General features: G+C 43.5%; 5 protein-coding genes across 19 annotated transcripts in view; 2 read left to right on the top strand and 3 right to left on the bottom strand.

The window, feature by feature from the left end:
- Positions 1-1852: 1852 nt before the first annotated feature.
- Positions 1853-4859, bottom strand: LOC6607190 (protein MLP1 homolog). The gene is made up of 2 exons (XM_002031938.2): positions 4114-4859; positions 1853-3467 (listed from the first exon to the last, which is right to left on the bottom strand). Exon 2 carries the CDS (start codon positions 2925-2927, stop codon positions 2055-2057), a length of 873 nt encoding a protein of 290 aa, XP_002031974.2. The 5' UTR covers positions 2928-3467; positions 4114-4859; the 3' UTR covers positions 1853-2054.
- Positions 4860-6181: 1322 nt separating this feature from the next.
- LOC6607189 (vasotab) lies at positions 6182-7065 on the top strand. Its single transcript, XM_002031937.2, has 3 exons — positions 6182-6317; positions 6665-6862; positions 6920-7065. The coding sequence occupies exons 1-3, from the start codon at positions 6290-6292 to the stop codon at positions 6976-6978; spliced, it is 285 nt and encodes a 94-aa protein (XP_002031973.1). The 5' UTR covers positions 6182-6289; the 3' UTR covers positions 6979-7065.
- Positions 7051-8387, bottom strand: LOC6607188 (iron-sulfur cluster assembly scaffold protein IscU). Its single transcript, XM_002031936.2, has 3 exons — positions 8187-8387; positions 7462-8003; positions 7051-7272 (listed from the first exon to the last, which is right to left on the bottom strand). Exons 1-2 carry the CDS (start codon positions 8271-8273, stop codon positions 7626-7628), a joined length of 465 nt encoding a protein of 154 aa, XP_002031972.1. The 5' UTR covers positions 8274-8387; the 3' UTR covers positions 7051-7272; positions 7462-7625.
- Positions 8388-8612: 225 nt separating this feature from the next.
- On the top strand, positions 8613-11490 carry LOC6607187 (armadillo-like helical domain-containing protein 3). Of its 2 annotated transcripts, none has more exons than XM_032721553.1 (5): positions 8613-8809; positions 8889-9090; positions 9156-9609; positions 9821-10776; positions 10831-11490. In XM_032721553.1, the coding sequence occupies exons 1-5, from the start codon at positions 8756-8758 to the stop codon at positions 11283-11285; spliced, it is 2121 nt and encodes a 706-aa protein (XP_032577444.1). In that variant the 5' UTR covers positions 8613-8755; the 3' UTR covers positions 11286-11490. The 2 variants fall into 2 exon arrangements, with proteins under 2 accessions (XP_032577444.1, XP_002031971.1); XM_002031935.2 differs by having other exon boundaries at positions 9153-9609.
- Positions 11491-11649: 159 nt separating this feature from the next.
- Positions 11650-26831, bottom strand: part of LOC6607184 (tight junction protein ZO-1) — an 82420-nt gene continuing 67238 nt past the window's right edge. For 5 of the 14 annotated variants that reach the window (XM_002031934.2, XM_032721541.1, XM_032721542.1 and 2 more), the window contains 11 exons: positions 23261-24823; positions 22601-23198; positions 19482-19715; positions 18561-19153; positions 18348-18496; positions 18188-18287; positions 16906-17146; positions 16542-16833; positions 16330-16462; positions 13040-15210; positions 11650-12522 (listed from right to left, as the gene is read on the bottom strand). In XM_002031934.2, the coding sequence (XP_002031970.1) occupies positions 12299-12522; positions 13040-15210; positions 16330-16462; positions 16542-16833; positions 16906-17146; positions 18188-18287; positions 18348-18496; positions 18561-19153; positions 19482-19715; positions 22601-23198; positions 23261-24823 (6298 nt within the window). In that variant the 3' untranslated portion in view covers positions 11650-12298. Of the gene's footprint in view, positions 12523-13039; positions 15211-16325; positions 16463-16541; positions 16834-16905; positions 17147-17390; positions 17952-18187; positions 18288-18347; positions 18497-18560; positions 19154-19481; positions 21876-22600; positions 23199-23260; positions 24824-26831 lie in introns of those variants that run through there. The other 9 variants (XM_032721549.1, XM_032721550.1, XM_032721552.1 and 6 more) reach the window with 5 other exon arrangements.

The raw sequence follows: 26831 nt of genomic DNA, 5'->3' as shown, positions 1-26831 counted from the left end.
TCATCTCTCATTCTCGTGTTTCATAATTTAGCTGGTTCGGGAAGTTAAACAATATGCATAAACAAAACTCAAGTGCGATCTTATTTCTGGGTTTTTCCACTATCAATTACGTTTTGGGGTTCCTTTTGTTTTTGGCTTATCACTTCAGTGCCAATTCACTTGGCAAAAACACATAACAAAACTCACGCTGCCTCTTTCTACGCAAAATACAAATAACTTTGGATTTGCTGGGGATATATCGGGAAGTATGGGATGCTTGCTTGGGGTGGCTTAAATAATTTACATACATATTAATATTAACAATTAATAAGTAATGCTAATAATGAAAATAAGGTACTGGGTTCAAGTGTTTCAGTATTGAGCATCAACGAATAGTTTACATAAAGTAGTTTCATTTCATCCTCATCTCGCGATTACTATATCTTTTCCTCTCTCGTAAAGCCTTCGCTTTGGGGATTGCAACTTATATAGTATTTAGTTGTTTTCACAATTGTTGTTTCCGCTCGGCGCAAGATCAAACATATTTTGGTATAAATAAAATCTTGCTTGCGCCAATTGCGTGCTACCACATTTACAAGTGCTGATCTTATGATCTTATTCTTATTGTTTATCGATTTCTCGTTTTTAGAAAATTTTATTTGAACATTTTAGCGTTGTTCCCTTTTATGTACAATTCAAGAATGTTTAAATTAGAATTTTTTAAAGCCATTTCGCAATTATACATTAAGAATAATTAAACATGTTTGCAGTTCGCATTTGTAGCTCAGTATTTTTGGGCAATTGCTTCCCTATCGCGCGACGTAAAACTAAAAGTAATGGAAGTATCTAGGTTGGTCAAAATTACAATACAATTGTGGATCAATATTTCTTAAGGTAGAGGAGAGTTACAGATGTTGATTTGCTTTTCATAGGCAAGTTGAGTGCATTTTGCGCTGCGGCTCTGCTGCTGCTCTGCTGCGGCGGCTGCGTTGAGTTGTTGTCGTTGAGTTTTTGTTTGAATTAGTCTTTGTGATTTGGTGGGTATACGATTTATAGTAGTTGCATTATTATTATTATTATTAGTTAATAGGTATTATCGTGTCTCTTGAATAAACTCTGTTAGCTTTTGCTGCTCTCTGCATTTTTTCTTTATCAACATTTAAGGTACGTTGCACATTTTGTCCGCTTTTCGGGGGATAAACATAAACTGTACGTTATGTTGCGCTTCTAGCGTCCATTTTTGAATTACTCATAAATATTATTATATTTATAATTTTACTTATTAATTAATTTTCAAGTCTATTTGCGTATCACGTTTAAAACAATGTTCAGTTGTGAAGTATCCGTTGTTAGACATATAAAGTTCTCCTTCCTCTGATCGGCTTTTCCTTCGCTTAAGTCCTCATTCCATTTGGTTTTCCTTGTATTTCAGCCGGGCATCCATTGGGTGTTGTACTGGTTGCAGTTTGTCGATTGGCTGGCTGTCTCTATAAAGATTGCGCATTGAAGTTGACAGTGGAGTTTTGGAGTTTGGGGGGATGTTCTATATAGCGGGGAATTTTGCATCTTTTTCGCTGTGTTGATTTGTTCTCATTGTCGTTCGTTGTTGATGTTCTTTTTTGTCGGTCGGTTGTGTGAGGACAGTTGTTTGTGTGTTTTACTTGTATTTTGTTTACTTTCAGTTTTCTTTCCTTGAAACAGTTTTTCTCTTCTCACTTTACCATAGCTTCTCAAATTGGTTTAATTGTTTTATGATACACACTTGAGATCACAAACATTACTCTTGTTTTTTTTTTTGTTTTTTTTTAAAAAAGTTCAAATTTCCAGTTGAAATGTTTTCGCTTTTTTTGTAAAAGTTTTTTCATTTTCCATTTTTTGTTTTGTGTTTTTGTTAATTTTTTTTGTTGATTTTATGTTCATTTCGATTTTTTTGCAACTCATTGACGGGTTCGGGGTCCACCGGGTGTTCTTGCCATTCATGTCGGTCCTCCAGATCCATCTTCAGATCCAGCTCTAGATCCAGATCCTGTTCCTGCTTCCCTGCTCCAGACACTGATCCTCCAGCACCAGTGTGGTTACGACTGCACATTGAGCAGCAACTTCAGGTTGTGCGTGTCGAAGTCATCGAGGAGATTCCGCTTCGAGCGGCCTGTCTGCATCGGCACCTGGAACTTGGGCATCGACGGCATCATCATGGGAAGCTTACCCTCCGACCTGGACAACGTCCAGTGCTGCGGTGGCTTGGGCAGCGCCGTTGGAGCTGGTGCATCAAAGCACTTGCTGCCCGCGAAATGCGTCAGTGCGGTGGGTATGAGTGGGTGCTGCTGCTGCATCTGCATCTGGTGCTGGGGCGATATCTTTCCGCCTAACGAAGGGCTCTTCCTCTGCTTGCGAGCCGATCCTCCGACGATTCCCGGCGAGAAGCCTCCACCCAAAATGGTGGCGGGTGACTGCCGCACCTGCATAGTTCCCTGGGGCGAACGTCCTCCTCCGTTCCTTCGGTTGTTGTTGGCAAAGAAGAAGCCTCCACCGCCTACAGAGGATCCCTGCTGCTGCTGCGGCGACTGGCGCTGCTGCTGCGACTGCTGATACTTGTTCTTGGATCCGGTCGACTGGGATTGGGACTGCAGTTGCCGCTGCCTCTGGTTGGGGGGCGTGGCAAGGGCGGATAGACCCAGGCCAAGACCGAGACTCGTGGGCGAGGAGCTCAGGAATTGGGCGTTATTTGTACTGCTGGCAATACTGTTGGAATGTGCAGTTACCAAGGGCGTTGCTGGTGCGGATGCGGATACGGATGTGGGGGAGACGGGTGCGGATGTGGGCGAGGGGGTGGATGAGTTGGATGCGGAGGTCGCTGATGCTGCTCCCTTTTTTAATCGTATGGACTTGGTGGCCGATGCGGTTGTCATTCTGATGTTGTTCCTAACGCTATTGTGCGAGTATGTCATAGTAATTTCGTCGCTTTCCGATCTCTGGATCGATATCTCTCTCTCTCCGCTCTCCTCTTCTCTTTCTCTTATTAAAATTTCTGCTGTTTTGCCTTTTTGTTTTTGGTTAATTCGCTAAATTAATGCTTAACGTTAAATATCACACGCACTTAAATCAATTCTTTATAAATCGAAACCAAACGCCTTCTGTTTCTGATTCTGCTTCTGCTGCTATTGCTATTGAGATGTTGATGTAGCTGCGCCGCTCTATTTTCTTTGGTAGCTGATAGTCGCCGAAGTTGAGATGACCTCCAAAATGGAAACGAAAAGGGCGACGGGCGGCTGAGCACGTAGCTGCTTTCCACTTCTCCTTTATGTTTTATGTACAGCTGCTGTTTACTTTACTTTATTTAGTTTTACTTGTAACGTTATGTATTGTTTATCAGTCTGTTGATTTATCTCTTTTACTCCGGTTAAGCTATCCTTAGCTATAATTTTCGCAAACTCTTTCTGTTCTTCGCTGATTCAACTGCTGCTTTCGCATTCCAAGCCGTGCTGATCCTGTTTTTTGGAGAAGAGCGAAAGAAACCATTGAAAAATCGAAGCGATACATATTGGCTTATGTTTAAAGGGAGACAGTTGAAGTATTTCATCAACCGCATTAAATACAATGCTCAACAAAATGATGTTAAGTTAACAACGAAAACTGCAGTTTATTTAAATACATTCTGACGTTAAAAGGCCTATATTTAAATTTAGGTTGAGTAAGAAAGGTAATTATGTACATAGACATCAGAATTCCCTTTTTACCTGCGTACGAAATGTAACGTTTCAAAGGTAAAACAAAGCACTTATATTTCGATGACCGCGTGTGTTTATAATAAGAAACGGGAATTCGAAAAGGGGAAATAAGACATGTAAAGATTACATTTCCAGGTAGCAACAACCTGTAACGTAGTGCTAACTACGTAACGGCTGCATTATCGTCTCAGCGTGTGAGTGTGTGTAGACTGTGTGTGCTATTTACGTCAACAAAAGGTGTTTGTTTGGCTATTCAAGCAAACTTGGGACGTCAGAGGGACGACCCCACATGTATATATAACCATACATATGTACATTTATTTTGCGAGAATACCTGAATTAATGAATAAACACACACACGCGCATACATACACACGCAGCAATAACTAACACAATTGCGACTTACTTTTTTGCCGTAGACCTTCTCACACCAACGAGCGTGCGAGCGTGTTTGTGTCGCAGTTTTCTCAGCCACTTCGTTATACAGATTTCGATATTTCGACAAGCGTTATATACAAAATGGGTTGAGTTTGGTTTAAAAGTTGCCTTGATTTGGATGTTTCACTTTAAAATGTTGCGGAAATTGGTTTGCTTTTCGTTTTTTTTTTTTGCTCTTTTCTTCGGATTTTATTTGGGGTTATGTGTGGATGTGTTCGCAGCTGTGTATATATATGTGTGTGTGTATTGTAAAATCACTTTCAAAATGGCGACGGGCTGGCTTCGTATTTATATATTTATATATATATATAGATGTAATTCCGCTTAAAGCTTTCTCTTCACTTACAGACAAAGGCTCAAAAAAATCACACTTTCAACTGATTCTGATTCGGATTTTGTTAAACTCTTATGTACACCACCGTCTATTGCGCAGCGTTTATTTCGAATTTGATTTCCGTTATTTGCGCTCGCCAAGTACTCCACTTTAGTGTGTGCTTTTCTGTAGCCTCACTCGTTGTACTTCGACGCGTATTAAAATATTAAACTTTACACAAATATTTGATTTATATCACTTAACTTAGGACATTTACAATATGCGTTACATATATATTTATTTTTGTAGCAGAAATTTTAATCGATATCTTTATCTTCTTCGCTTATGCTTGTTCTTTGCGCATCGGTACGCTTGCCTCGAATTTTCCACCATGACTCACACAATCGCAAGACTGCGTGGACTTTTATATGCCCGCTGCGGCATTGCCAAGGCAAAAAAATAAATTTCCCTCTTTATGTACATCGAAATATGTTTATGCAACTCTGGGTTCGAGTCATCGTGAATCAGTGGATACTCAAACCGGGAAGAGTAAGGCCTGTTCAGACAAGCGGTGACTGCGGTTAGTATATTAAAGATTATTTTTAATTGTTTTTACTCAAAATAATCAATATTGTGTATTTGGGCACTTGACCGTGAAACAAATGTTCAATATTGGTACAAAAAATGAAATCTACTTGCTTTTGATTGCTACCTACCAGAGTTGTCACATCTGCTGTTTTAAGAAAACCAAGTGCGCGCCAAAATTTGAAATTGAATAAAATACGACAGCTGGCATTTTGGAATGGATTTAGGCCTAAATCCGGATTATAGCTATCTTCTGTCAACAAATATTCAATTTATCTAAGTTCGGCGCATAAGACGATATATTTATCAATATATAAATAGTAAATAAAACTTTACATGTAAATTTAAAAGATTAAGTGCACGTTAAATGAGAGCATCACGTTTGCCATTAAAAATTAAGTAATTAAACACGAAATTGAAGCAATTAAAGATTGTCATCTTCTCCTTATTGGGTATACGATTTTAATTTTAATGGTTGAAGCTCAAATTGAATTCAACGCCCTTGCTATTTTATTGTTTTTGGCACATACATAACTGTTACACAATCTTTTTATCTCGGATTAATGTGAAATTAGATTATCAGTTTCATATATCTTTTGAAATATGCCGAAATAGCTGGGTAACACAAGTAATTACCTTATACGAATTCAAAGCATCAAAAAATCGGACACAAATTTTGTTTTCCGCGGTTAAAAAGTCCGCGATGCGGTATTATGACATATTTCGTTCAGGATGTCATCGTGGGATGCCCCGTTAAGTGGATAAATAAAATAAAATAAAATAGGATGATGAGAACCGCTTACAACCGGCGACGGGTGTCACTCAAAACCCGCCCATGCTCAGATCCAGCCTGATCAAACCCATTATCTATCCAAATTGCTGCGACAGAATCGTCATTATCATCTCGTTGACCCACCATTGTTATCCCCCGACGGGGTACCCATATAAACAAGTGCACTTTATGTTTACTTGCTTGTTTTTAATACACACCAATCCGCGATTGTGTGGGTTGAGGTGAGAGATACGATTCCTATCACACTTACTTATATGTGTCGCCGGTTTGCCCATCTATATATTCTGCTGCTGGTTTTCTATTGTTCATGAGTCCGGCTTTGTATATAAAGGTGATCAATCTCGCAGTCTAAAATTCAGTTCACTTCAAACGCGACTCGAAGCCGGTTTTTGCGAAAGTCGAATCTTTTTTATTCTAGTTGTGATTTCGTGGAAATTTCGATTGTTATTCAAAATGCGTTTCGCTCTGTTTGCTTTTCTAGGTACATAAAACCAACTCTTTTAATTAGCATCTATAAAAAATACAAACAGTATAGTTTAGGTATCGAAAATAAACAAAATTGTAAATACAATTTAGGATAAATCGAAGCAATTTGTTTGATTGGAAAGTGCAAAAATAATTAGATATCCATTAAGAACAAAAGCCCAAATGAATGATCTCACGGACAGAATTATATTCTGATCTACAAAATTATTATGAGCTTCAAACAGTAATGTAATTCAATTTGTAAAGTATCAACCCATACTTTTCTAGTTTCAATTTAAGTAAACATATCTGAGCGTCCTTAAGAATTTTAACATGACCATCTTATTTTACAAACTTATTTAGCACTGTGCTTGCTGGCGTTCGTCCTGGCTACTCCGGCCAAGGACACCAAGAAGCCGGCCACCAACAGTTGCCAGCGCAACTGCGGTGAAGTCTACGAGCCCGTTTGCGCCAAGGCCAAAAACAGCAGCAAGGAGCGCCTCCTCACTTTTGGCAGCCCGTGCGTCATGGCAAACTACAACTGCCAGCATGCCGACGATCGTAAGAGATCCTCCACAATATCCTTATAGAATTAAATATGATTTAATCCTTTCGCAGCATTCGAGCAGAAGTCCAAGGGAGAGTGCGGCGGCGGAGTGAGCGTTCGTCTGTCCTAGGAACCGGAAGTCCAATTTTAACACTTTTGACGGTTAAACATCTTTCACTGATGGTGCAATAAAATATTAATGTATTTTTTATTCCAACGGGAACGTTTTATTTGTTTTCGACGCAAGTTTGTATTTCGCATAACAGAACAGAAAATTTAATTAGCTCTTGGGACTACTTAGAATTCCCCTTCAAAACACACACGTGTATATGCATTCATACAAGATCAGTTCCAGCTATCCTTTAGTATCAATTACAGACGATTCCTAAACTCCTATGCACTTATCAGCAGTCACGCGGCCAATCTGCAATCAATTAAAGCATTAATCAGTTGGCACGAGTATTATTGTTATTATTGCAGTAAAAGTGTGTTAAGAGCAACTAGCCAATAGGCAATAAACGAGGATTATTTTGCATTGTCATACATATTATTAACAAATATGTATGTAGTTCCTCTTAACCGCTATTCACTGTATCCACACCATTTGACTCACCACTCACAGAGCTCTAGCGAACAATAATCGCATACTACGACCTAATGCCAAGTAATATATAGTATATGGTATTGTATTGTATGGTAGAGTACTTATAGTTGTTTTTTTTTTTAGTAGTCGTTCAGAGATACGCTCCACTACATTCACAGATTCCGTTCCGCCTCTCAGTTGGCCACCTTCTTCTGCTGCTTGACCTTGTAGTCAGCCAGGGCCGCCTTGATGGCATCCTCGGCCAGCATGGAGCAGTGCAGCTTGACGGGCGGCAGACGCAGCTCCTTGGCGATGTCCGTGTTCTTTAGCTTTCCGGCCTCGTCGATGGACTTGCCCTTCACCCACTCGGTGGCCAGGGAGCTGCTGGCAATGGCCGATCCACAGCCAAAGGTCTTGAACTTGGCGTCCACTATCTTGCCGTTCTCGTCCACCTTGATCTGCAGCTTCATCACATCGCCGCAGGCGGGTGCTCCGACCAGACCGGTTCCCACTGTGACATCCTTCTTGTCCAAAGATCCCACGTTGCGCGGGTTTTCGTAGTGCTCAACGACCTGTGGGTTGAAATAGGTAGGTGTGTTAGTCACCGGGGGGTTGTGCTATCGCGCTTATCACTTTGCGTGCCGCCTGAAAGGCTGTCTATCAGAACGACAACAAAGTCGTTTCTTATCTATATTATACAGCTTCTAGATATTACGAAAGAACCTTCCGCGCGGCAATTGCGAGTTCTAACTTACATTTTCATGATACAATGCCACCGGGACACTTTGTACGCGCTTCAGCTGCGATCGCAGCAACCGGGAGGAGTTTCGCACCAGGGACATATTTAAATTGCTTATGTGAATTAAATAAATCAATTTATGGAAAAATTGTTGTGAAATTCGGCGAGAACGGAAAAACACAGGCAACTGCGTGTTAGGAACAGCTGATTGACAGTGTGCCCGTTTTAAGGCAGATGTGAAAGACCAGCTAATGCTGTTGTCGATATGTTATCGATTTTTTATAACAGATTTCTTATATTTTTATTTACTCCTTAAAAAAAACAGTACAATTATTTATTATAAGTTATACGTAATTTATTATCAGCCATAAAAATCTTGAATAAATTACCATCTTGGATTTTAAATCACACTCTGAGCTGGCAGCTAGCCAGGTATTTTGTAAACTCACTCCTATGGTCACTCCCTAATCACAAAGTTTACTATTGCCCACCCACAATTTCTGCCAACTTCCAATATATTTTTACAGCAGCAGACTATGAGTTTCTGAAACTAGTCCCCTAGGTCAATAATATCCACATCCAGTCATGACCTCACGCAAGCGTAGTGGCAGCGGCTCGACCAAGCGGCCCAAGGAGAAGGTTCGCTCGGAGCACCGCAAATGACGAGCTCCGCCCTCGAAGATTTGTGATTTGCTTGACTAATTGGAATTTATTGCAGGTGGTCTATATATACGAACTGTTGTGCCGGGGCGAGGATCCCAGCAGCGAGAGTCCGGAATTTTGGAACGAGTTCTTCCTGCTGCAGCCGAACTTCGAGGCGCTGGAGAATGAGATTGGCAAACTTAACAACGAGCAGCTGCAGCTGGTGAAACCGAACCTGAACACCCTCTTCCAGAGGTGCATCGAAATGCTTGACACGGGTAGACCAGTTTGACCTATTAATATACACCTCAAGCCACCTATAATCCGTGATTTCCCCCAGAAGACCATCCCAAGCGGCTGTGCAACAGCCTACAAACGCTGTGCTCCCTATTCTACGGGATCTTTAAGAAGTCCAACGCAGATCCTACGTTTAACATCCTAAACGAGATCTTCGGTCACGAGAAGATGGACGAATGGCTGAAGCTACTCATGCAGTACTGCAATCGCATCCTACTGGGCGATGTGCCCGAAAACGCTCGCTTTATGTGCCTCAAACTGCTGCAGGTTCTGGTCACGGGCACTGATAACGTCAACCAGAACGCCCTCTTCGAGCACCTAATGATGCACAGCATGTTCGACGCCTTTGTCCGGCTACTCAGTGATCCTACGTTCCGCAGCCAGCATGGACACGACATCGTTATCTTACTTACTATCCTGGTCAACTATCGCAAGCATGAAGCTACTAACCCCTATGTGGTGCAGCTATCCATACTCGCAGATGAGCTGGCTTTAAATGGGTAAGTCCATTTAGTCAATGTTATGTATGTATATATTTCTTGCAACTTATATTAAAGCAATTGGCTTAATCGAGGGTAATCAAATATTTAAACTGAATCACCAAGTTCTTTTATGTGGCAGCACTTGGTGACTGACGTCATCAAAAAGATAACTTGCAACGAGCTCGCATATCTTATTTCGATAGTAACCCGAACTTTATCTTGATTCCAGCTATGGCCAAATGATATCGCAATCACTAATTGATTTCTGTCGCCAGTACATTCAGAGTCTTAACAATGTGCAATCCTCTTCCTGGTTTTCGTCGCTATCGAATATTGTGGGCAACATGTTTGTGTCGGATGAAGGATGCGAACGGGTGCAGCAGATCAAGGCGAATAATGGCCTTCTACTTGCCCTGTACGAGGCAGTGCACCTGAATCGGAACTTCATCACAACTCTGGCTCACACGCAGGCAGAGTCCAGTGCCCCGCCCTCGCCCAGTAACACCTTGAGTCTGGCCCAACCTGTGCCGGATCTATCCAATGCACCCATCATTGACATTACACAGTATCCCACCAATCTGCTGGTGGCCGTATTTCAGTACTGTTCCATCGTGATGCAGGACAATAAGAACGAATCGAGCATTGCTAATCTGAAGCTGTGTTTCCTAATCCTCACCTGCATTTCCGAGGACCAGTACGCCAACTCTATGATGCACGACAGCAATCTTACCTTCAAAGTCATGCTGCATCGGGCGCAGATGCGACATCGCAAGCTGAATGTGGATCGGGTGGGCAAGTCCCAGCCTTTGGCTGCCACTCTCCTGGACCTTCTGGTGGAGTTCATTGTATCGCATTTGATGAAAAAGTTCCCGATGGAGCTGTATCTGCTCTGCATTGGAGTTATCCATCGAATCTTGTGCTATCAAAAGAGATGTAGAGTGCGGCTCAACTATCCGTGGAAGGAACTTTGGTCGGCTCTCATTGGCCTTCTCCGGTTCTTGGTCAACCAAGAACAGACCCTGGTCAAAAAATGCAACATATTCCATCTGTCGCTACAGGTGGTGAATATATTTAATCTGTTTATTACGTACGGTGATACTTTCCTGGCCACAACAAATAGCTATGATGAGCTCTACTACGAACTGAACCGCGAGGAGAAGGTATTTACGGAAATACATGCCATGGGTAAGACTGTTCAGATTCCATCTGTAGAAACAAAACTAACCTTTTTAATTTTAGTTCTTCGCTACACAACGATGCCGGAGTGCGAATACAAAGACGATGTAATCAAGCTCTTAAACGCATTGGTTAATATCCTGGCCATTGTTAAGCACTTCCAGAACAAGATCAAGGAATGGCTGGCAGAACAAGGCCTCTCTACGCCCACCGAGGAGCAGATACTCGATGTGGTGCGCAAGAACTATGACCTCACGCTCAAACTGCAGGACTCCCTAGATCAATACGAACGTTACACGGAAACGCCACTGCACACCAACTTCTTCAAGTTGATGGTACGCGATGTTGTCAATGATACGCGCAAGCACATCTACGGCTATGTGAAGGAGGCCGTGTCTGTTATTCCGGACCAGGAAATACTCCTCACCTCCTCTATGACATCCGTTTCGGCCGGTACAGCCACTCCGGCTTCAGCAACAGCAGTGCCAGAAGCAAAAGCGTTGCCTTCTTTTGCTTAGTTTTGTAATTATATTTTAAATAATCAAATCTCTGGATGCGTAAACTCGATGTAATCTATAAGATTTAAAGTACTTTGCGAGACTTTTATAGCTAAAACAGTGCACTTAAAGCAAAAACATATTCTGTGCAAGTTTTTTACATAAGTATACAAAATATATAAATATTACATGTATATAAAATCAAACCAAATCACCTCTTAACGAATTCAAAAACCATTGGCGATTTATTTAACCACGGGGGTAAAATTTACATCGATCTGTTAAATGTCGCACACTCTCGGTGCGCTTCGTCACTACGTGAGAAACCTGCTTACCTGTATAAGAAGAACTTTGAATGTTGGTCAAAATGATTAAGAGAATGTGATTATTATTGTTGCTCTTTTATTTATTCCCAAACTTTCCACGTGTGTATAATATTTAATTCAAAAATGCGTATAAATATTTGTAAAGTATGATTTCTTTCTGGTTATACAGGCGTGTTGTATATTGGCTCTAAGGATATCGCTACTATTTATAAATGGTATATGTTTAACTTTAGCATGCAATACTTGCACGCATTTAACAATTTGAATGCAATTAAAATTGATCATGGGTCGAAGCAATATGCGAATATCTAATAAAATGTCGAATATATCATTTAAAATGCGTTAAATATATGAATACATTATTAAAATACATAGTAATTGGATGATTTAAAATATACAAAATAATTTGTGTATGAAATTAAATTCTAGTCGCTTTATACAAGTATCCATTGCATTCGATTGATTAATTTCTAGCTCGATATAATAGTTCAGAGGCAGAGCCAAACGATCACTTAAAGGCACAATTAACAGACAATATCGAATTAAATTAATTATATTATATAAGCAATGCCTATACTACCTCTTTGCTCGTTTCGTCTGCCCTGGAATTGCGGCCCTAAGACTACACATATGATACTACGGATCTATTTACAATTTCGTATATCGTTCAAGTTGGCTGGTGAATGGTAGTGCTATGAATCTTAATGATTAGAAGTGATCCACCTTGACGGAGACCGTGTGAGCGGCGGCATTGCTGGGCAGGTCGATGTTATCCCACTCGGTGTGCAGGTTCTTCTCGCTATCGGTCGCCTTGAGGGCCAGTCCCAGTGATGCAGTTCGTCCGGCGCAGTGCGGTATGTTGAGCGTAACCGGTACGAGGAACTCAAGGCCCTGAGGCCCGCACATCACCAACGGTGACAGCATTGTCTCACCTGCGAAGGCAAATAACAAGGCCTTTAGTAGGAGATATTTATAATTTCCTTGGGTTTTACAAATGCAAATATAGTTGTGTTTAATAGAGCGTGGTGGTAAATCGTGTGGGGTTATAGGAAGTGGGTAAGTGGACACAGGCATAGACTTCACTCGGTTGGAAACACAAACGATTCGTGCAAAGCTTATAGACTTTGGATAAAAAATTGAAAATAGTTTAGAGGCAAGGTGAGACAAAATGTATAAAGGTAGGTTTAAAAATGTATATGATATTACATGCACGAAGCAAAACTACAAGTTAGTATATATCGCATAAAATCTAAAAGTAATGTTTAAACTACAGCAAATCACCAGCCACCATTTCTAAAGGTTAAGTACGTAAAACATAATGGTTATTAACAAAAACACAAAACAATGCTGTAATAAAAACAAAATCAAGAGGTTTGTGGTAGTGGCGGTGGTTTTGGTGGATGGATACAATACGAAGTAGAGTGGGTTTTTGTGTTTAGTGGGACCAACCATTTTCCATGTCCAGCGGAGGACCGCCGACGGCTTGTCCCATTCGCGGATCGCTCACGGTGAAGTAGATCTCTTGTCGTACTCCGGCCGGAATGGCTCCCGGCGGGATTTGCAGTGAGACGTGCCACAGCTTATCCGCCAGAGTGCCACCGTTGGAGTCGAAGAATCCGCGCGAGGTGCTGGGTTCACGGGGCAGAGTGGGAAAGGGTCCGTTGGCCGGAGGTTGATTATTTACTGGTCCGGCGATGGGCAACGACATGCTGCTACTGAATGGCGTGCTGGTCGCATTGGGTGGACCCACTGGCAAGCTGGCTTGGGATGTGTACTGGGTTTCGATGGAGGTGCAGCTGTCGCCGATTGGGGAACTCGGAGGAGGTGCTGTTCGCTTAAGGATATTCGAAATGTGGAAGGGAGCTCTACCTGATCGCGGGGTCGGCGGTTGAACAGGAGCTGGTGGAGGAGCCAGGGGAGAAACCTTATCTGCTGCTTCGAACACGTCATCCGAATCATTCTGCACTTGCTCCACCATTCCCTCGTTGTGCAGATTATTTTCAATAGCCGTTGGCTGCTCTGTCTGATCCGCAGAGCTCTCAGCGGGATCATTCTGATCCTGAACCTCTTCCTCTTCGTCATCATCTACTTCGTCCTGCACAAGAGGAGCTCTCGCTGGATTTTCTATTACCGTGTCCGAAGATTTCTGCAGGTCCGAACGACTCAAGGTCGAATCTTCGATCTGTTCTTCCGGTTGAGCATTAATCTCCACCTGAATCTGTTCGGTTTTGCACTCCTTCTCCTTCTTTTCATCTGTTTCATTTTCTCGGGACTGGAGGATACTTTCTTCACGGGTCTCATAGATTGGGGCCGGTCTGCCCATATCTCTTTTGGATACATAGATCGGCTCCGCCATGCTGTCCAGGGCTTCCCGTCTAGTCTGATAGATCTGATCCCTCAGTTGTGACCTCGTTTTCAGAGCACTTTCCTTGGCCTCCCGGCGACTCTGGTATATTGCCTCCGGATTGGAGGCCTCCGACTGGCTGCTGCTGCTCTGGGGGCTAAACTCTCGCTCCATATCCCTCTTGCCCTGGCTAATCCTCTCTTGCATTTCTCGTTTCGATTGGTACAGATGATTCCTCTGCATTTCACGCTGCATTTCGCGTCGAGATTGGTAGAGGGGTTCCTCCTCAGTCTGCTCATTGGCAGCCCCCGGATAGAATCGTCTACGGGTCATTACCTCCGAACTGGGCGCCCTTCGCTGATCGGGCAGCATGTAGGCTCCGTTGCGGGTCTGGTAGATCTCTTGCGGATCTTGTTCATAACCAGGACTGATCATAGGCCTCCTAGGTGGTCCGGGATTTCCTCCACGATCTGCAGTAGTGGTGCTGTGGCGCCTTACAATTCTCCTTCCATTTCGTCCGCCAGAAGCTGCAGCTGCCTCTGCTTGCCTTCTTTCGAGATCGATGCACGCTCGATTCGCATAGAGATCATATTGGTCATATCCATAACCATTGTCCTGGTGATGTGGCATTCTAGGAACTGTGTTGCCGATATTCCCATAGATATCCTCACCCTCCAGATTCTGGTAGGTGCTGTTCATCATATCCTGCTGTTGCGGCGCGTAGTGACCACCTCTTTGATAGTAGGCATCTTGCGGATGAGGTTGCATCATGCCTTGTCCGCCATGGGCACGCTCCTCAAAGCCAGCTGGATACGTTGGATACTCATCCGGATAGTAGGGTCTTTGCACACCCCTCTCCAGCATCGATTGCTGGCGTCGAAGTCCTTTCGGTTTCCTCTCCGGTTCCACCATGCTGTTCATTCTCCGCAGTGGCCTCGTACTCTTAAGCAGCGCATTCTTTAATGCCACCAGTGGGCTCTTAAGCACCGATTTCTTCTTCTTATGTGGCGGCAGTGGCGGTGGACCCATCTCCATGCCATGATCATCGTAATACTGCTGTTGGTGATGCTGAGGATACTGCTGGCGCGGCTGACTATGTCCCCTGGACGTTCCATAGTGGCCGTAGTAGTTGGGATCTTGGGCGTGAGGAGGTCGCTCGTGGGGATAACGAGGAGCTGATCGGGATCGCTGCATATGATGCCCTTGGGATGGATGGGCGGCAGGGGGTGGCATGTTATAGTAATCATCGTAGCGCTCATCGTACGGCTCCATTTCGCTAAAGATTTATTATGTGATTCGAAATTTTTGTGTGCAATTAGCAAGGAGTTTTTTTAATGTATTCGATGTGGGGGATTTCGTGAACTTTAGAACTTTAGCAATCAATTTGTTTATTAAAAATGGCCACCAGAATATATTTTAATTCCAGGCGGTACAATTCATCATTTAAATAAGGGAAGTAAAAATATTGAACAAACATGTCTAACTCGCAATTTATTCCTGCAAAACATTCGCTTACGACACACAAGAAGCGCACGTGTAAAATATATTCATATATTTATATTCAATACTTTGCATATTAACCAAAACTGTAGAATAAACACCATTTACCAAATATTTAAACTTTACTTTAAAGTAGTTTTTTGTTAGTTATCGTTTTTATTTAGAAAGGTTGAATTTACCCAAAACCATAGTTAGATTCAAGATTAACTTTCAAATACCCGAGAAATGTATTGAGAGCAGTTATATTTAAGGAACCAGCTAAAAGCATAATCATATTAAAATAGTAATACGAGTTTGAGTTTGAAAGTGAAGAAATGTGGATACGAATCTTTGTACTGTAGAGTAAAAAAGCAAGTAGAAGTTAACCCGAAAAATGTTTTATTTTCGTTTTTTCATTTTTTTACATGTGCGTGAAGCGCTCAACTCAACAACCTTAGCTTTGGTTTTTACAAACTTTGTTAAGCTTTAATTTATGGTTTGGTTAATAATTTTGGTTATTGCAAAATACAATAATTATTTAATTTATGGAATATATGCGATCTGTTTTCGTTGTGCGTTTTTCGTGAAATTTTGCATCGAATAATTTGTAATGACCATCAACCGCATGAAAAGATGAAGAGATTGGCATAATGATTGACTGATTGATTGGCTGATTGTTTCGCTGACTGAATGTTTGATATTGTAAAGTACAAAAATGGCATTTAACAAGAATATAAAACATTTTTCGTTAACACAAATGTTGAAAATTGGGGGGTGGGGTATCAATAAGAGTTCTGTATGTTTTCGTGTGTTTGATTTCATTTTTTGTTTTTTACTTTTGGAAAAGGAAGATATCCTTTTGGGAGGATGGATTTATTCAGGGAGCTACGGGTATCTAATGGTCTGATGGACTCACCTCATGTTGTGATGGTGCCCGGCCGTAGCTCCGATTTGTGGTTTACGATACAGTTCGAAGGCCGAACCACGCTGCTCCCGACTTCCGGCCAAGTCCAGAGCATGACGTTCGGGCGTGTGAGGCGGCAGGTTTCCTATGGTTAACATTTAAGTAGGTATTAGGATATTCTATGCTTAGAAGACATAACCCCTTGAGATAGGGTTACCACGCACCTATTGGCGGTGGCATGCCGCGATGCGGTGCAATATAGGGTCCTGTGCCGCTGCCCCCGTTGTAGTGATGGCCATTCCCATTGTAGCCATTGGCCTGCGGATAGGGTTGTGGTGGTGGTGCCTGGCCATAGTTGCCATTACTTCCGCCGTAGGTGGGCTGCTGCTGCTGTGGTGGTGGTGGCTGCATGTGGCCATTGCTGGGTGAACCAGGAGTCGCCTGCTGGCCATAATGATGATGCGAAGGCGTTGGTGGATAATAGAAGCCATTCGGGGAACGTGGCGAACCAGAGTCCTTAAAAAGGGAGTATTTGATGAGTTGAAGGTCTAAGAAAGAGAGAATTGAATGTAGAAGGATGAAACTTACCCCATTCTCCCAAGGAGTTGTGCCACCGCTGCCACTGCTACCACCACTCTGCACAGGTGGCCTATAGTTTTTGGGTTTGGGTGGTGGCACCGGCTTGAAGGGTCCACTGCCATTGCTGCTGGGCGTTCCGCTGCCATTCATCTGGCTCTGGCCATTGCTCACATTCGGCGGAGGAACCACTCCATGTGGCGCCGTCTTCGGTAGCTTTGTGTAATCCGCTTGCGTTACGGAGTTATTTCGACTGATGGATGGTTGATTCAAATGGTTTCGGGATTGTGGATTCGGTGATATATAATTGCGTTTTGGGTGGCAGTGGTTTTGGGTGTGTGAGATTGAGTTTTGTTTTTGGGGACAAACAGTTGATGATGGCGAGCACAATACATAAGCAAAAAAGAGAAAAAAGTTTATGTAATTATAAGGATATGTGTGGTAGAAATATGATAAATATTCATGGTGCTTAGACGGCATACAAAAATCTGGGTCAATCGGGTTTTAATCAGTATCGTTTATTGCACTTTGGATTGGAGCTCGCAAAAGAGTTTACTATTTACATGGTCGAAGTTATCAATGCTGATTATTGGCTTTAACCATCAACTTGAAGGTAAAATGTAAAATAAAAACAATTTCAATTAGATCGACTTTCTAAAAACTATGAAAGTGACACAGGCAAAGTATTTAATTTTAGGTGGTAAAAACATGTACTAAAGGAATGTTTTCAGTAGTATCGCATATAAAAAGTCGTAGTGTATCTATAAAATAAGTTCGATTTCGTTGCTTAGACGAGTGTATCGTAGGCCGAGGCACTGGACATCAGAGCTGGCGGTGGCAGTGGTGCCATCAGGGCATGCAGACGTGGTGCAGCAATGGGTCGGCGATCGAAGCCGCCGGTGGAGAGGCGGAGCAGCTGCTGCTGTGTCAGCTGAAGGCCGCAGGACATGTGAAGGGGCAAGGACGAGGGCGAAGGTGAGAGCGACAACGAGGACGAAGGTGAGAGCGAGTGCATCATATGCAAGTGCTTCAAATGGGGCGCATGTAAATGATAGCGTCTAATGGGCCAGGGACACAGGTGGATATACACATAATCATATTGCATTTATTCAGAACGATACAAAGGAATATTTACGACACAGTCGATAAAGATTCATGCGAGTGATTTCAGATAATAACGACGGCGCAGGAGAAAAAGAAAGTAAGAAGTATGTTTTTATTTCTGACTCAGCCGCGCAATTTATACAATTTTCGAGGACGTTTCCCCAAAGTAATGCATTTTCATCACGCATACCTGTATTTGCCGTAATCCGTTTTCGTCTCCACCAAAGGCTTGCGTGGGCTGCTTTCCAGGCCCAGATTCGAAGGACGCTGTGGTGTGCCATTGCGTGGATCTGTCGAATGATATGAAATAAGTTAGTTTTCTATAAACCATGGCATATAAAGCGACTCACCGATATTACGGGACGCATTCATGTCATGGTAGTGCGGCCTGCCCGGACTGCTCTGCCGGTTCAGATCGTTGGGTCCTCCGAAACTGCGATGATCGTGCGGAGTGCGACCGTAGTCGTGTGACTGACCCGTCGGAGGCAAGGGGCGACCACTAAAACAATTTGGAAAAACGTATAAATACTAAAGTAAAGAAGCTACATTAAATATAAACTCACTTTGCATTTGGCACTGATTTGAGATCATCGGGTGCATTGGGACCCAGTCGGCCCAGGTTTTGCATGGCCATTTGTGTATTGTTGTACGAGTCGTAGCTGGACACACTGTCGTAGGTGGATGCACCACCTCCTCCGGCGCCTACTCCGTTGGCCTTTAGCTGCGCATTCAAACGCGCTTGGCGCTCCAAGGATGCGTGGGTTTGCTGCTGCTGCTGCTGCTGGCGATCCAGTGTTTCAGCAGCTCCGGACCCGACCAGTGCATTTCGGGTTATGTACTCCGCCTGGACATCGTCCTGCACCACAGCCTTGCCAAACAGACGCTCCTGGGCACTTCGACCCAGGGTGCCATTTCGCGACGATGAGCCCGAGGTGTTCAGTGGTATATCCCCCGGTTTGGACTGACGATCGATGCGCGGCGGCAGATCGGGAGCATTAATGCCGTACAGGGATTGCGGCCTCACTGCAACGGGATCACCTCCAACGCCCGGCTGCTGCGGCTGCGGTGGCACATTGGTGCCGTAGATGCTGTACTTGCTGGAGTCCATGGTCTGGCGGCGATTGGGATTCGCGGGGACAGCATGGTCGTAGGGTACCTGCAGCAGGTGCATTGCAAGGGGTTCGTGAGTGGGTGGTGAAATAGATTAGCACACTAATCAAACTGGTCAGCAAAAATAAGCCTTCTTGAGAAACTATTATTGAAAATGTTGATTTTAGAATGTTTCTTTTGAATTTCACTTAATACTTGCTTTATTTTTGTTGACCATTGTTATTTGGATGAGAATTGGATGGACGCTTAGAAACTTCCCAAGTTTTGGATGTTTTTTCTCTTTGATTTTAGTGTAAGCGCATGCCATTTCTTAGTTTGAGTTTGTTTTGTTTGTTTGTTTGTTTGGTTGGTTGGTTGGTTTTTCGACCTCTTACCGTATATGGAGGTGGTAGTCCTTCACCAATTATGTCTCTATCCCTATCCAAGTTATCCTGATTAGTGGCAATCGATGGATCTGAGCTCGCTTTAACCAACTGCGGCAAATTGCCAAGCGACAATGATGCGGATGGGCCGGGACTCAGTTCCAAATCGGATTCGGGACTTGATGCATACGAGAGTCGGGATGTGGTCATGGGGAATAGGAAATCGTCGGAGAGGGATTCTACTGGCTGGGGTTTGGTAGTTTGCAGGATTGGGCGCAATTGGTTGGCAAAAGTTAATTGAATTTTAGCGATAGTTTTTTTTTTGGTTTGGTTTTCGAATGTATAAAATTTAGCGCGTTGGGAGCGAACAACATTTGTTTTCAATTGTTGTCAATTTAAACGCAAGAACAGCAACAAGAAACGTTTATGAAACATTGAAAGATATGATTGATTCGATACGATTCGTTTGATTGAAAGACGTTCGATTGCGAAGCATTTGGATACGTGATGTGTGGACGAACACAAGATATTTGGCATTTTGAGTATATTTTGTTGTTTGGTTTTTGTTTTTAGTTTTGGACGAGGACATTTTGATTATTATTTGTGGTGTTTGTTTGATTATATGCATCGGGTTTTACGGGTGATTAAGCGGGGAATGACCATGATGATGTATATTTGGTTTTTGGTATGTAAATAAAAGAAACAAATGAAACGAAAAACATTTAGTTAGCAACTTTATAAAAATATTGGCAAAAATTTGTATGGCGATTTTTGCGTAAATACTTAAGCCTAAATATGTATGTCAAATTGGTTCGATAGAATTGGTATTGGTATATTGATAATGAGTTCGTTTGGAGTTGGAAAACTGTCATTCGTCGGGAGTACAAAGTGGAAATGTGAGAAGTTAAAATGCAGATCTTAGATCTCTTGAGATTAAATAGTGTACTTTATGCATTCCCTGGAATGACAATTTTCGTGCTTTGGATTATATGGTGGTTTGTGATCCCTCTACATGCTTTTAGCTTCACGATTACACACATTTATATGTACATACATATTAAACGAATAGCGGGCTACACGCAATATTATTGTTCTTGATCATGCTACATGTGAAGATTTGGGTCTTATGAATAATTTAGTACAAACAACTACATGCGATAATTACACAAAGTAGGGGCTGATAGGAAGGATAGTGGAGATTCGATTCAGTTGAAAAGACTTGTGCCCCAAGATCGGAATATATCAGATTTATAGAATCAGATCTCGTTCTCTGGACCTTTTCAACTAAATTAACACCGATTCTCATGCAATGCATTCGTTACTTTGGCCAACATTGTTGTTGGAATCAGCATTATTAACATGGCTATTGTTGTTGTTGGCATTAATATTATGGCTGTTGCTGTTGTTGTTGATGCTCCTGCTGTTGCTACAATTATTGTTGTTTAGGCTACTTGAATTATTGAGACTGGCTATTTGATTGGTGAGATTATTGAAGGCCAGTGTAAAGCTGCCCTCATCCGCCAAAGTGCCATCGCTGCTCTCGTGACCATTGCTCAGCCCATGGCCATTGCCCAGAAGATTGCTCAGTGATCCCGAGGAGGAGTAGTTGCTCCTGCCCTGACCATTGCTAATCAAACGCTGCTGTGGCTTGGCCATCGGTGCCCTTTTGGATGCATTCGATGCATCTGCAACATGCTGCTGCTGCTGCTGTTGCTTCTCCAGCTGCACATTGCTGTTCTTGCTCTTGGCCAGATCCGGCTGCTGCTGCTGCTGCTGGGGCAGAAGATTGAGACTGGAATCGAAGAGATTCTTCTGCAGCAGCAGCTCGTGGTAGTAGTAGGGCGTGGTCCTACGTTCCACCTGGGCATTGGTCCGCAATCCATAGCGGCTGACTGCCGATGGTCCGGGCTGAAAGCCCCTCATGGTGTTTGAGTGATTCGATTGATTCACGGCATTCGTACTGCCACCATTTAGATTTGAGTTCAAATAACTCTGACTCATTAGATTTGGCTGAGAACTACGATACTGGGAGTTGGACCCATCCATGGCCAGAACACTATCGTCTAGTGGCATCATGGGAGCAGGCTCAACGGGTGGCGCCAGACCACTGGGCATCGAAGAAGCGGGCTTTATGATCGGCACCATGGTGTAGGACCTGCGATCTCGAGGCTTTTCGGCCAAACTCTGACTGTGGGCGTAACCCACGGGCGGTGGGCGTGGCGGCGGAGGGGTGTGTGCCTGGTTCTGGATTAGCGAATAGGATTTACTCGGATTCTGGCTCAGATTCAGATTCAAATCCTGCGAGTAGCGTGGCACTGAGGTAGATGATATGGGGCGGCAACAAGCTAACTTGCATGGCTGGGCGATGTAGGGGGGGAATAACATTTCGGTGGGGGAATCGGGGAACTGTTAATATGTTTTTTTTTTATACGGTTCGTTGACAACAATCATGGGCATGTTTGTAAGTGTGTGTGGTTGTGTGTTTTAAAAAACGAATAAGAAAAAGTATCGAAAGTAAAAATTAGAATATTGACCATAACCATTTGTAGAAATTATAGAGTTATAGGTGTTTCAAATTAGTTGAGGAGTCCATTCGATAAATAAGATTATTTAAGATTGAAAAAAACTATTGGGCTGGGATATCATTGGTATAACTAAAACTATATCAAATAAACTGATACATATACATAGTAAAAAAATCATTCCTTTCTTTAATATTGTTTTCTGTTTTCATGTACATTAGTGTTTACATGTTAATTGATCTAATAGATGCTAAATAGTTCTAAGTTTTGTTGAAAAGCAAGAAGAAAACCAAACTGGTTTTTCATTTATATTGATACCTACTAAAATTTTGTAAACAAAACAAAGTTTTTGTGTTGTTAAGTGAAACTTAAAATTTTCGAAATTAAATATTTCTCTCCTAAATCCTAAGTCTCTACATTTATTAATCCATCACCCGCTTGGACAGTTAGGACATCGTTAAGTTAGACATTACGAAGTTATCAAATGGAGTCACGACATCCAATAGATGCATTGGTTTTAATAATTCTTAAGGACTAGCTACATTGGACAATACTCAGACAACAACTAGGATGGACTTGAGATCCGGATGTGAAAACGAAAAGACTCACCTTAGACTCGGACATCCACACGGCGCCGCTCTGCTGCAGATCGATCGAATCGCGCAACTTTCGGTACCAGGACTCCTCGTCGCTCAGCGCGATCTGGGTGCTAAAGATGTGCGACCAGACGCGCTCCAGTTTCTGGCACTGCTCCAGCAGCTTCTTGGAGCTCTTGTGGGCCGCCTTGGGAAGTCCGTGACGCAGCTGCTTGATCACGTGCTTGCTGTCTGTCTTCAGGAAGATCACCACCGGATAGAACTGCGCGTAGTTGAGACGATCCACTGCATTGGGCGTAATGTCCAGCAGGGCGTGCTTTCCGCGATCCATCACATCGCGTATATTCGAGAGCCTTACGATGCGGCACTTTCCACTAGTTGCGGCTGACTTGTCGTCATCCTGCAATGGAGTCGAAAACTTATCGGGGAAATCCTTGGCCAATCGCTCGCGGGCCAAATCGGATACGGGTCCGAAGAGCACTACGGGTCGGACAAAGCCAGGATGGCGCAGAACGACACGCTCGTAGGCGGGGAATTTGGAAATGCTGTCGGAGAAGACCACATCGTCCCAGTTCTCGCGGGACAGACTCTTCGAGCGTCGGTGCGTCGAACTGTTGGTAAATAAATAAAAGTTATAAAATATTCTGTTTATTTATAATACTAATGAACTTACCGTCGTCGCCGGAAGAAGTTGCCTCTCGATTCGTTGGCATTCATCTCCTTCTTGGTGGCATTGAACTGGGCAGTGGCCAGTTCTTCGGCTCGCGACTTGTTCGGTATTACGCCGCGCTGCATCTCCTGGTGACCCCGACCGATCTTCAGCACCTGCCAGGATCCCACCACACCATTGTGCAGGGTATCGATCACCCGGAAAACATCGCCCGCCTTGAAGGCCATCTCGCCTTTGGAAGGATTATCGCAGTGGAAATGTGTCTTGATGTGGAAGGAGTCGCCACGTTGGTTGGTCACCACCTCGTCGTACTCCTCCTTGCAGTACTGCACAATCAGATCGATGCGATCCTGGAGGCTCAACAGGAAGAGCACAGCCTCCTCGCGCGTCACTCCGTTCATGTCCATGTCGTTGACCTTGAGGATCTTATCGCCAGGCATTAGACCCTGCAGCGAGGCTGGAGATCCTGGTTGTACGGCAGTCACAAATATACCGGCTTCATTGCCGCCGGTTAGCCGGATACCTACGCTACCTTCCTTCTGGAAGGAAATGAATCTCGGCTCGGCACTCTGACGCTCCTCATACAATTGCCTGCGAGAGCTGTAGAAATCCTCTTGGGCCGCTCCTCCGCTCGATCCCCTTGGTGGTGGTGGACGTGGCGGCTCGTCGATGGCTGCACTCCTGCCCCGAGTCGGTGTTACGGGTCTGTCCAACTGCTGCAGGGATACCCCATCCATTATGGGGCCCCGGGATCGACCTCGCGGCGTGAGATTACTCTTTTCGTCGTTCAGCCCATTGCCATTGATATTGGGACCATTGGAGGTGCGAGTGGGCGGTTGCACGTACAGATTCTGCGAGGAGTAACTGGCTCCGCCCGGCAGATATGGATCTTCAAGATTGTTGTTACTGCTGCTACATCCGGATACCTGAGGCTGATGCGTGGCGTATATATTTCCCGACGCCTGGTGGCTGGCTGAATTGTTAAGATTCAATTGGCTAACAGCTGCTTGGTTGGTAATGTCCCTTAGAACCACTAGGTTCAATCGCTCCTTGCAGCCATCGATGATCTTTTTCGCCTCCTTGAGACTCATCGTGTCCCCGCAGTTGGTGTTGTGGATGCGAGTGATGATGTCACCCTCTTGCATGCTATAACCATTGGCATTCAGTTGCTCGCGAGCTTTGGAGGAGATCTCCTTGACAAACAGCCGGCAGCCGAGCACCACACCATAGTCATCTTTCTTTCCGCCTTTGGTGAGGGTCACCTTGATGGGCTGACCACTGGTGGCATTCTGCACCAGGGAAGAGTTCAGGGAGTTGGGTTGACTCAGACTCGTCAGGGGGGTTGGTGCCACTCCTCCATTTCCATTGGCCATTAGACCAACCGAACTAAGACTGTGTGAATGCTGATGCTGCACTGCACCTGCAGCATTAATGGGATTGAGGGGCACGCGACGCTTGACCACCAATTGCACCGTGTTGCCACTATCGCGCAACACCTGCACCGCGGTGGCATATTCCACGTTCTCCAGGGAGACGCCGTTCACCGATATTATCCGATCGTTGACTCTGCAAAGAGGAGTAATAGAAATGGGTTTAGTGCCAGGCATAATAATATGGATCACTTGGCTTGGCTAAGTAATTGTCGGGTAGATCGTAAACCCTGCCCTAATGACCGAATCGTGACCAAACTAGGAGAACAGAAGTTTCTGTTTATATGCAGGTCATTAGAAGCGACCTTGTCCATTTCTACACAGTCATTAGACCTGCAGCCATAATTAAGGAAACCTTTTGGGATAGTTGCAACTTGGAAATACCCAGGAAATATATCGTCTTGGTTTGAATAGCTGAAGGTCAATATATAGTTATCACATCAGCTATTCAATAATTAAAAACACTATCATATTGACCCAAATAAATAAATATATTAATGAAATGAATAGGGTTATCGTGGATATTTACTTTCAAGTGGTTTACTATCATCACCTGATTGCATTTACTCAATGTCACAGTTGAGTACAGGGTATTGAAAACAGTAGCACACCTGATATATCTTCGCTGCTACTTCAGCTGCAGATACAATTCGTTTCGGATCATTGAGTGCAATGCGATCGGACAGGCAAAGATCAGACTTCTCACTCTCAATCCCCGCAGCAACTTGAAGTGAAATCAGGTTGGACTCGGATTGAAAACATACGCTAATAAACCGGCAATTGTCTGAGTTCTGCGGCATGACTAGACTGGAAGTAATGGAGAATCGAGGCGTCTGCTATAAGCGGCTTCCATGGATTTCTGAGGAATAGCTCTGGCGGTACTTGGTTTATTTGTACAGGCCTGGCCTGAACAATTACGGCCCGTTCTTGGAACGGAATACTGAAGTGGCGGAATGAAAAGTAAAAATGTTATAGTAAATAGCACATGACGAATTAATGACAAGAATGTTATACTTTAGATACAGATACAATAAGTGTGTGTTGCTCTGCTCTCGTCGCGGCAGACAAAGTGCCTAATGATACAAATTATGTTGCATGTCTGAGGCGAAACATAACCATAATTAAGTTGTCTACGAGTGCAGAAAGAAACGGCAGCCGAATCAACTCAACCTGGGCCGCGTTTTACTTTCGGTTCGCCATGGATGGAACCATTGGGTCTGGTCTGAAGCGGCTTAACGATTAAGCCGTCCAAAAATCCGGAAAATGCGCCTTGGAATGCCACAAGTTGGGTTTGGAAAAACCCTGCTATGTGCTGGGGAAAAATGTGTTACACAAGTCAACAAAAAAGTATAAAAAATTTGATTTATTTAATACAAAATTAGTTTGTAATCCTGGTCAGGATGGCAATTGAAAAAAAACTTATTTTTTGAGTATCTCAATCTCAAGTAATATTTTTTTCTGAGTGTATACTAGTTACTGAGCTGCATAACAGCGAAACTTGGTCCATACTGAACCCACATGCTCTTAGCCAGCTTTTCACAGACACATGTGCTGGGCTGCAGCTAATTTCCACTTGTCTCCGCTCACTTGGCCAACAATTTTCCAGCCTCGGCAGCGGGATTTTCCTTTTGAAATCCTCCGGCAGTCGCAGGTAAAAGGGACAATGTGAAAATAGTTTTCTGCATGTCTGGGCCAGGGTAAATAGTTTCTTGGGAAAAAAGATTATGACAAGTTCGTAATCACTACGGCCTCTGCGCTGTCTATTGAAAAACGCTTTGGAATTTTTATTATCGCCAAGAGAGGAACAGCTTCAGAGGGACCGAGTTGTCGAGTTCTCGAGGCGTTGGTTTAATTAAATACCTTTTCTTTTTGGGGACCGACTCTACGTGAGTTTGAAGTATTGAAGTGTGCGCATTTCGAGTTTTATATTTGAAGGAGTGGGTATATAAAAGAAGAAAAAAATAGGTTCTAAGCGCAAGATTAACGATGTCAATTGTCAGCAGCATGTCGGGAATTTATAATGCCCGTTGTTCGTTCAGAGCAGTGGATGACTAGTTCTGGGCATATAGACTTCTATTTGATCAGCCTGCATGGGGGTCTATTCAGCATGTCGGACTTATTCCGAACAACAATTAGTTTCCTGC

This window comes from Drosophila sechellia, chromosome 3R (assembly GCF_004382195.2).
Source record: "Drosophila sechellia strain sech25 chromosome 3R, ASM438219v1, whole genome shotgun sequence".
Taxonomy (NCBI): Eukaryota; Metazoa; Arthropoda; class Insecta; order Diptera; family Drosophilidae; genus Drosophila; species Drosophila sechellia.
This window is presented reverse-complemented; position numbering and strand designations above follow the sequence as displayed.

Excerpts from the sequence above, each read along its gene's own strand:
- LOC6607190 (XM_002031938.2), bottom strand. The coding sequence starts at position 2,927 with ATGACATACTCGCACAATAGCGTTAGGAACAACATCAGAATGACAACC.
- LOC6607189 (XM_002031937.2), top strand. The coding sequence starts at position 6,290 with ATGCGTTTCGCTCTGTTTGCTTTTCTAG. Across the intron at positions 6,318-6,664 it reads CGCTCTGTTTGCTTTTCTAG|CACTGTGCTTGCTGGCGTTC; the intron begins GTACATAAAACC and ends AAACTTATTTAG. Across the intron at positions 6,863-6,919 it reads CTGCCAGCATGCCGACGATC|CATTCGAGCAGAAGTCCAAG; the intron begins GTAAGAGATCCT and ends ATCCTTTCGCAG.
- LOC6607188 (XM_002031936.2), bottom strand. The coding sequence starts at position 8,273 with ATGTCCCTGGTGCGAAACTCCTCCCGGTTGCTGCGATCGCAGCTGAAG. Across the intron at positions 8,004-8,186 it reads TGGCATTGTATCATGAAAAT|GTCGTTGAGCACTACGAAAA; the intron begins GTAAGTTAGAAC and ends TTCAACCCACAG.
- LOC6607187 (XM_002031935.2), top strand. The coding sequence starts at position 8,756 with ATGACCTCACGCAAGCGTAGTGGCAGCGGCTCGACCAAGCGGCCCAAG. Across the intron at positions 9,610-9,820 it reads GATGAGCTGGCTTTAAATGG|CTATGGCCAAATGATATCGC; the intron begins GTAAGTCCATTT and ends TCTTGATTCCAG. Across the intron at positions 10,777-10,830 it reads TACGGAAATACATGCCATGG|TTCTTCGCTACACAACGATG; the intron begins GTAAGACTGTTC and ends TTTTAATTTTAG.